Source organism: Frankliniella occidentalis, unplaced genomic scaffold (genome assembly GCF_000697945.3).
Source record: "Frankliniella occidentalis isolate FOCC.00 unplaced genomic scaffold, Focc_3.1 Scaffold28, whole genome shotgun sequence".
Taxonomy (NCBI): Eukaryota; Metazoa; Arthropoda; class Insecta; order Thysanoptera; family Thripidae; genus Frankliniella; species Frankliniella occidentalis.
This window is the reverse complement of record NW_026267158.1, coordinates 1,140,122-1,149,591: the sequence shown is the minus strand read 5'-3', so window position 1 is coordinate 1,149,591 and position 9,470 is coordinate 1,140,122. Positions and strand designations below refer to the sequence as shown.

At 57.7% G+C, this 9,470-nt stretch overlaps 2 protein-coding genes across 2 annotated transcripts in view; both read right to left on the bottom strand.

Annotated features, from left to right (window-relative positions):
- LOC113202875 (proton-coupled folate transporter-like) overlaps positions 1-1,794 on the bottom strand; it is an 8,018-nt gene extending 6,224 nt beyond the window's left edge. Inside the window, exon 1 of the mRNA XM_026417318.2 lies at positions 1,507-1,794. The gene's annotated coding sequence lies outside the window, so the exon portion shown is untranslated. The remainder of the gene's footprint in view (positions 1-1,506) is intronic.
- Positions 1,795-3,375: 1,581 nt separating this feature from the next.
- The window catches only part of LOC113202869 (ventral anterior homeobox 2), a 13,175-nt gene continuing 7,080 nt past the window's right edge, over positions 3,376-9,470 (bottom strand). Inside the window, exons 4-6 of the mRNA XM_052265610.1 lie at positions 5,498-5,805; positions 3,934-4,070; positions 3,376-3,829 (exon numbers count right to left, since the gene is read on the bottom strand). Of these exons, the coding sequence (XP_052121570.1) occupies positions 3,457-3,829; positions 3,934-4,070; positions 5,498-5,805 (818 nt within the window). The 3' untranslated portion in view covers positions 3,376-3,456. The remainder of the gene's footprint in view (positions 3,830-3,933; positions 4,071-5,497; positions 5,806-9,470) is intronic.

Sequence of the window (9,470 nt, the reverse complement as noted above, 5' to 3'; positions counted from 1 at the left end):
TTGGGCAATAGGCGCGACTCCCTGCCCCCTTCCTCCCCTTCCCCTGCTGTAAGTTTGGGTCTGGGTGCATTGCCCGGAACCAGTCTGTAGTGTAGTGAAGGAAGGAGGTTTAGTGTAACATATCATTTCCTTGTTTTCTCCCATGTGGATGCACTTTGATGCACTTGCTAACCGTCAAACTAGATGATTGTTTCGATTCCAGAATATTTTTCCCTCCAACCCACACTAGCATCAATTATCCGCAATGTTTTATTTTTCACATAGAATGACATTCATTTCACGGTAAAAATAGTTTCTTATTTCAAGACCCAGTCTTGGATCTTGTGGAGAACGCCAATGCCATCCAACACAGGATCTTGAAATACAAGAAACTATTTTTACCGTGTCCGCTCTCTGTTCTGCTCCAATCCACTATAGTTCCAATCTCCGATGGACACGGCGGACCTCCCCATCCCGCCCCGCCCCTCCCCTCCCTCGTCTCGCCGCGGGGTTGGCTCAGTCAATATTTGCCGCCACCTCTTGCACGTTGCACGTTTCCGTGCGTGAAGGAGGGAGCGTCGTAAATCACTGATAACAGTCGCGCGCCCAACCTTGCTGCACCTCACCGCGTCCCTCGAATCACGCGTGACAAGAATGATAACACCTTAATAGGCCGGGTCCTCAATACCAGACTTTCGTTTGGTGCTGAAATAGTCGGGGAGTGTTGTGTGCGCGCACTCGAGGTGCCCCCACAATAAACATTTCGAAAGGCGACGCTCATGAAAGCGCCTGCAACGTGCTGGGTAGGCCGACCCGTCAAACAGCCGTGCAAAGACGGTGGCCCACCCTGAGCGCCCGAGCGCGACGGCCTCGGGTCGGGCAAGAGGACTTTTGACGCCCAACCCTCGCGTCCCCTCGGGGGGAGTTCATTGTGGAGTCACCTGAAACGAACGGTTTCTTGAATTCCATAAAAAATTCCATTGAAAACTCTTATGTAACCAATTTTTATTCAAATTTTATTAATATAATTTTCCGGGATTTCCTTGAATCACAGAAACCATTATTTACTGAGTGTGAGACTACACTGTAAATTCGGGGTGTACAGCAGGTAGGCGACAAAGACGCCTGACCCACAAAACTAGGCGACTTATGTCGACTATCTGCTGGACACCTTCTGTTCTTCCGGGACTTTGATTGTATGAGTCCATAGGTATTCCACCCATTGTGCCCATGCAATTACCCAGCAGACCAAAAGGTGTCCAGCAGATAGTCGACATAAGTCGCCTAGTTTTGCGAGTCAGGCGACTTTGTCGCCTACCTGCTAGACACCCCGGATTCACAGTGTATTCTTCAGAGTACCTCCTTCGACAGTATGTTTTAAATTCTTGGTCCATTTGCGAGCCAGAATTTTCATGCAAGTGGGAAGAAAACCGTCGAACACAACGCTTCGCAGATTATTAGACTTGGTGAGCACACTTAAGTGTTAAAATCAATTGATTTGGAAAATCTTAGAAATAATCCGCCCACCTTGCTACTTCAACTCCAAAAGAGCCTGAACAAGTGCCACAAAGGCGAGGTCGAAGTGTCGCCTCAAGCTCCCTCAGGCGCGCGTTCCAGGAGGTGCAGGCTTGCAGGCTTACGCGGCGCGGGCAGCAGGAGGACCGTTCTCACGGGAGCGCGGCTCGGCCCATCGCAGTCCAGTCACTTCACTCCACTTTTTGAATCTGCCTCCACAGGCCGTCGCGTCTCCGCTGATAAAAGGCGTTCCCGCGACCAGCATCCGCGACAAGACACTACTGTCGGCGGCCCGCCCTGCCCCCGGGCCTCCCGTGCCCCGCCGGCGGGTCGAGGCACAACCGGGCCGTGCATTTCGCCGACGCCCCCCCCCCCTTTGTGTACGCCCCCTCATGCCCGTATACGGGGCGTCATACCGGTGTGTCTTCTCTTGTCGCTTGCTGAGTTTTATTTTTCAACTTTTATATTCCCGTATCGCGGTCCCTGCCCGTCTTTTCTTTGCCGGTGTATCTCTATCCCTCCCTTCCATCCCCCTCCCGCCACTGCCTAGAGGCAGGAGGGCATTCGCCTGCACCCGCCAAGGCCAGGGCCGCAGACCCATGCCTATCTCGTGCCTGTGCCTACTGCCTGCCCCGGCCTGCCCGGTGCCGACCTGCAAAATGCTGACCCCCGTAGAGAAATGAGTCCTACCGGACAGAGCGCGCTGACACGCTCGTGTATCAGTACAGGAAGCAAGGTTGAACCCTCTAAAGGTGCGAGTGCAATCTACGCTGCGAGACGAGCCCGGCGCAGCGGGCGGCGAGCCGAGCCGAGGCTCTGAGGCAGAGAGGCGAGGCACTACCCTGGTGTACCGGTTGTAGCTGTGAATAGGCAGCAGTGTTGCGGGTTTGCCTATTATTTACACCCGGAAGGGACCGTGGCCCCTGCGGCCATATTGAGTATGCAATCCCGCAACGCTTCTGCGTATTCACAGGTACACCCGGTACGCCTTCGTGTCCTTCGAAGTCGCCGTCGGTTGTCGGCTGCACGTGTGGGGTTGCGACCAAGCAGGCTCCGCCACAATTGCTCTATGCAAAGCCCCCCCGTGGACCCGCGCGCTGCCACGGCCCTGACGACGGACGACACGGCGTCCTTGACGTGCGGCCGGAGCGACGCGGAGTGTCCTGCGACTCGTCCGTCGCCGCGTTCAAATTGAACAATTGCCCCTCCCACTCTCCCTCCCCCCGCCCCTCGCTGCCGCACGTCACTTTGCGGAGGTGGCCGCTTTCCTCGGCGTCTCTCGCCGCTACAACAACACAGCGCACACACGGTCGCGTCTGTGGTCATGAAGTGGGCTAGCTTTGTAGCGCAAAACTGTAACGGTGTATGTGTGGCTCTCGGGAAGACTAATTGAAGCGAAGTTTAAACCGTGAAGAAGTGTTGGAAGTACGACTGGCAGGACTCTTCGGCGGGCCGCGGGTCCTCGGCTCCGCGCCCGTCTTTATCAGCGGGGGCGCCGGCGCCGCCACCGCGGCCCCGTGATAAAGCGACCTTCAGGCTGCGCTCATTCCCAAAGTGCGACTCGACGCGGGCGGGCGGGCGGCAATCCCGTCTCCGAAGGGTGTCTGTTTGAGGAGGGAGCGTTATGGCGCGGACACGGTTTTTGCAAACGTTAAGAGACCTATCCTCCAGACGCCCGGACGACGGTCGACGGTCGGGGATTGGGCTAGGCGATTCATCCACAGCGCGAATGTTGCTATTGGGCAATAGGCGCGACTCCCTGCCCCCTTCCTCCCCTTCCCCTGCTGTAAGTTTGGGTCTGGGTGCATTGCCCGGAACCAGTCTGTAGTGTAGAGGGTTGAGAAACCGTGAATACACACGTACACACGCTCGAATGCATATTTCTCTCTTTACTAATGAAAACAAAAAGGTATTATTTACACGTATTTGATAAATCAGTCTTAAAGGACGGTCACGCTGTCCTCACGGCGACATGGGTGACGGGCCGGGGCTGTGCCCGGGACTGAGGTGGGGCGGCGCTTGCGGCACGGTCAGCGGGTGCAGGGGGTGGTGGTGCGGGTGTGGGTACACGGGCGGCCGGTGGGGTGGCCCCGCCGGCGGCAGGGCCTGCAGGGGCACCTGCAGGTGGTGCGGGTGGTGCGGACCCAGGGGCCCCGCCGCGCCCATGCCGCCCATGCCGGCGCCCATGGGCCCACCCGTCGGCCCACCCATGTGCCCTCCCAAGTGCCCCACCATGTGCCCCCCCATGGGACTCCCCATCGGCCCCGCCACCGGGCCCCCCATGGGATTCACCCCCGCGGGCACTCCGCAGACGCCGTTCGGGTAGTTGAAGAACCTGCAAGTAAACATACGGCGGATTAGCCCAGACAGTTACACAAAAAATTCTGTAAAAAAAAAACCTATCAGGTGAATGTGGGTCATTATTTTCCGCGAACTTACCACAGCCTGTCGCCCAGGAACATGGGCCGCGCCGCCGTCGCGCCGAGCTGGCTGCAGTACTGCTGGGCCAGCAGCTCCAGGTCGCTCGTGTACTTGCGCTTCCACTTGGTGCGCCTGTTCTGAAACCATATCTTGATCTGCAAACAGAGAGGAGAGCCGCGGTCGCGTTAGAGTCACACTGCACTTCCACGCGGCAGCAGCCGGCAGCAGCCCCGCGTGTCTGCTCAGGGTAATTAGGACCTTGTAGTAATAATGAACCTGACGCTGGTAACCCGAGCCCCTCTACCTTGTCGCGCCGGTCGGTGCACCACGCCGTCGCCTCGCCTCTCTCCCCTCAGCACGTGTGCCGTGGCGCCTCCCAGTCGTGTGAGTTTTCACGCCTCTCCCGCCGCAGTCTGCCACCCTTTCTGGATGCCACACTCCGCTGCGGCGCTTGTTATCAAATGCGGGTCCTCGGGAGCTTGTCTCGCCCCCCGGTGCCCCCGTTGCCGCCGGTCCCTCCGGTGGCGCCAGCGGGCTTCCTCTCCTTATTGCGTCCGCCTCCAACTTTTCGGCTATTGGCGCCACGTCCACGGGGACCCAGGGGGCGCTTTGGCAGACTGGCAGCGTGTTTGCGACGGTAATAAACAATTTCCCGTCTCGCACGACGCGTCCCGTCCCCCCGCGTGAGTGTGGTTGGGGGGGGGGGTGGGGAGCATACATTTACGCACGACAACCTTGAATAACTGGAAGAAGTGCGCGTGCCGTAACGCGGCGGGGTTGGGCCGTGTTGGGCCGCGGTCAGCGCACGCTTGAACGATAGAGTTATACCAGGTAGCTGGCTCCCGCAGCGCACTTTCGCAGTTATACTGTACCTCAGGCACGAGTGCGGGCGGGCTTGCCTGTCCTCGCTGCCCACGGCTCCTAATGGCTCCGTGCGAGTAGGCAACCCGCCCGCACGCGTGCATCCGGTACAGTATAACTGCGAAAGTGCGCGGCGCGACGTGAGTCAGCCACCAGGTATAACTCTTTCGTGCAAGGCGCACGAGAGCGGCGATGCGGGTGCGAGTACCAGGTTAGGTACCGGGGGCTGGGGCAGGCCGAGGCGGGCAGAACCGGTGCCCCTCCAGGGTGTATATTCACCTTGCTCTAGTCACTGCATCCCACGGGGGAAATTTATGGCTGGATCCCGGAGGCGCGCGGGTGACACGAGAACTAGGATCAAGGCCATAAGGTGAGTCGAGGAGGGTGGTGTTGGGTTGTTGCAGCCCTGGGGTGTGTGGGCCGGGGCGGGGCGGGGCAGGGGGTGGTATCGTTCGGTGAGAGGGGGTAATGTGAGAGGCGAAGTAAGACCGGATCCAGATTCACCGTGCGAGCGAGTGAGTGTGAGGAGGGGCGGGAGAGGGGCGGGAGGGAGGGGCGGGGGAGAGGGTTAATGAGGAGCATGAGTAATGGCCCCGCGGCCGCCCCCTCCTCCCTTATGTGGGGGGGGAGGGGAGGGGGGGCGCATGGCGCCAGGAAGCCATGCGTTACCCCAGGGCCCCAGGGGAGGAAGGGGGGGGGGGAACGGGGGAACGTGACCGACCTGAGTTTCGGACAGCTTGAGGGCCCTGGAGAGCTGCAGCCGCTTGGCGACGGAGAGGTACTTGTTGCGCTCGAACTCGGCCTCGAGCGCCTTGATCTGCGCCGCGGTGAAGGCGGTGCGCGGCCTCTTCTTGCGGTCGTCCTGGTCGCCGGCCGCGGCCCCGCCGGCCTCGGCGCCGCCCTGGTGATCTGCGGCGGTAGCGGAGGGCGTCGCCGCCTCTGGCGTCCCCAGCGGCGTCGCGACGGGCGTCCCCGGCGGCGTCCTCGGGGCGCAGTCGCCGTCCAGCGAGGAGCAGTCGCTGGTGATCTCTGCAACAGGCACCGGTGGTGAGAGAGGTGGGGTTGGTGTGCACTTCAACGGCCCTCAAGTGTCCAGGGCCTCTGGTCGGCCCCTGGTCGCCCCTGGTCGCCCCTGGTCGCCCCTGGTCGCCCCTGGTCGCCTTTCGTCGCTCCTGGTCGCTCCTGGTCGCCCCTGGTCGCCCCCCTGGTCGCCCCTGGTCGCCCCTGGTCGCCCCTGGTCGCCCCTGGTCGGCTCTGGTCGCCCCCGGTCGCCCCTGGTCGCCTGTGGTGCTCAGCCGCAGCCGCCGATTGACGTGATTGGCTGGGCGCCGCCCCTGGGGCGACTAATCGCAGGGAAAGGGCAGCTAAAAGTCAGCCGGCTAAACAGCCAACTAGCGGGCCGCGTTCTTTTTGTTTCGATTCCTTTTACCAGCACAGAATGTGTCCTTGGTAATTGGCTCGGCGGGGTGAGCGGCGGAGGATAAACTGGTCCCCGCATTCCCGCCACTCAGCGTGCAGTCGGCCCATGTCCGCCCGGCGCGGGCCGCGGGGGCTGGCCCTGCTGGCCTTCGGGCTGGCCGGCCGCCAGGGGGCTGCTGCCGCACCACCAGGGGCAACCGCGCCGCTGGGCAAGGGAGGCACACACACACACACACACACGGCGGGGGATGACAGGCTTGTTAGAAGCCCAGCAGGCCCCGGTAATTGGTCAGTACTCCCCGTCCTCTCCCCCTCCACTTCCTCCCCCGGATCATGTTTGTGGAGAGAGGATGACATCTCACTCCTGCGATGCACCGCCGCGTTCGTAAAAGACCCGAACTTCCCTCTGCTCCTGAATGCATTCGGACGCGTCTGATATTCTCTGCCCGCGCGGTCGCGGGGCCGCCTTCCCGAGCGAGCAGCCACCCCATTCGTTCTGCTTAGCCTCGGCTTTCACCACGTCGTCCTGATCGTCGTCGTGGTCGGGAGAGGACCCGCGTATCCGGTAGGGGTGTCGGTGGCGACGGTCGCGTTGCGACCCCTGCACGGCGCAAACGAGTTGGAACGCATGCGACGCCCCCTGTCGCTGCCTTGGCGTTAGCAGCGCGGGGCCTCTGAACTCACGCTCACCCCCGTTCAACGATGGGCCGGATAAAAAACGAGACGGCGGTGACTGTGCGCCATGCAGGGCGACTGTCGTCACCTCTCGCATGGCCTATTTACAGTATTCGTTGCCGTCAGCGTCACAAGGACTGGAATGGCCCTGGTCATCAACCCTTCCGAACCCTTACGCCGCGCTGAGGGGCCCGTTGGGGGTTGGTGCTGAATGCGTTTCGTTGGTGCCGCTTCAGGTCCATCTGCCGGGCGAAAGCGCACTCAGAAAAGCCCGTTCTTGCATCAAGCATTTTTTGCTTGAATCAAGTGCAAAATGGACTTGATGGTCTCGAGAATATTTTGGACATGAAACAAGCCCACGAATGTTCACGGTTTGAGTCGAAATTGGGCTTGAATCAAGTGCCGAATACAGTTGAGAACAGTGCGCATAATACAAGAACACGCTTTTCTGGGTGCGCTGCTCAGCGCAGCGGGGTCGCTTTGCGTCCACCTACTCAGAGACTGACCAAAGGAAATAGGGTTGTCTCCTCCCGTGACTGCTGCGCCCCGGACAGGGCCGTTACCCGCCGCCTGCCAGCCATATGCCCCCGCCGCAATCCGTCGCGACGGCAAATTGTCGTTTTATCACGCGTGTGTTGGCACCGGCGGCGCGGCGGCGCGGCGTCACGGTCGTTTTTACGGCAAATTATCGTTTAATGTCGCGGGAGAGTTGGCAGCGCCGCCCCAATTACCGGCCGGCTGGGCGCGGCGCGCGAGTGAGCCGCTGGGGCGCTCTCTATTAGCGCCCAAGCGGACAGGCTCGCCCGGCCAGGGGACTTGGGCGTGACGCTTCGCCCGTCTCCTCACAAAAGAAACAGCAAACACAACAAATAAACTGTTTAATTATTATTTATTTGGTGAAAATATATAGGAATGAAAGCCAGCTTGGTTTTTCGTGCACACTAAACCCTTATGCAATTTGTTGTGCATAAACTTGCAGAATTTCACACAGCCATAAGTATGCACAATTTTTTGTTCATAATTGCGTGTACAAAATGTGCATAATTATGCACACACTGTGCATAGTTATGCATCAAATTAAGCATAATATTATGGCTGTATAAAATTCTGCAAGTTTTATGCACAACAAAGTGAATAAGGATTTTGCGTGTGCATAGCGCACTAAAACCCTTATGCATTTTGCTATGAACTTTCAGAATTTTACGCAGCCATAACTTCATGCACAATTTCGTGGGTAACTGTTCAATTTATGCACAGCAAAATACGTAAGGGCTTAGTGTGTAGTGTGAGTCAAGCAGAAGCTTCTCACCATAAGTAATAAGAAACATGTGACGATGACGCCACATAGATGTGTTTCGCTCGAAAATCACGTTATCGCAATTTTTTCTAAAAGCAAGGATAGAAAACGTTCATTTTGATGGGTCAATTTGTATTTTTCGATTTTCTTAGGTCGCTTGCGCAGGCAGCCCTATGCATGCGGAGTCCGGATCGTACCGTTTCCGTTTCCTGTTTTTGAAAGGCAGGCCGCGAGTGTCTGGCGTTTGAGAATTGATGGGTACACATGCATACACGCGCACGCCCTGTACGGGCAGCCCCCCCTCCCCCCTTTCACGTACTTACCCACCGACCGGATTCGCGGGGTGCATGCGCGGCGAGATGGAACAAAATAAAATGACAAAGATACTAAAAATTAAAAATACTACGAGAGCATAAAGCCACGACAGCGTCGTCCGCGGGAGTTGGCAACGTTCTAATGATCGTTGCGGTTTGCGGTCGAGGCGGAACAAGTCGCTGATCATGTGCGGTGAATATATTTTTTACGAGCCGGCTGCCCCTTCTCCCCAATTTTAACCCTCCTACTGCCCGCGATGTTTCTTTTTGTTTTTACCCTAAAAAACAACAGAAAAACTTTCCCATCGTTTTTTTTGTATCATCTTCTGCATTTTTTAATTTTTAATTTTTTCGCTGAGTCGAACGGAAACAGGGAATGCAGTTTTACCGCTAAATCGACCCTTAAAAACTAAAAGGTCGTACTTCAAAAGGTTTGTGAATAAGGTCGGATGTTGCATGTCGCTAGGGTCCCAAAGAATTTTCGTAAGTCGTCGTAAGTCTGTTTTTTCACGATTTCGTGAAACGCACATCAATAGAAAGAGGATTTCCCCCTCATTCTAATGATATTCACTCGGATATTCATCTCGCAAAATCGACAAAAAATAGACTTACGGTCATTTTCTGGCATCCTAGCGAGATCCAAGCTTATACCCACACCCTCTGAAGAACGGCCTTTTAGTTTTCAGGGGTCGAAATGCCATCAAATGACATCAAACCGGGTTGGTGTCATCTGACATCGTTTTGACCCTTTTGTGTGCAAAAGCAATCGCCCTGTGTCCTGTGTCGTTGGGTCGACTCTGCGGCCAGGTCTTTGCCGCCGCGGCAACCCCCATTTGACCCTATAAACAAAGTGGCAGACGGAGGAGATAATTCGACGGTCGAGAAACGAGGCGTCGTGTCGCGGCCACTCCGTCAGTCTCCGTCGCTCCCGTGCGGCAGTGAGCGAGAGAGAGGGAGAGAGAGTGGGAGAGGGAGAGGGGGGGAGGGAG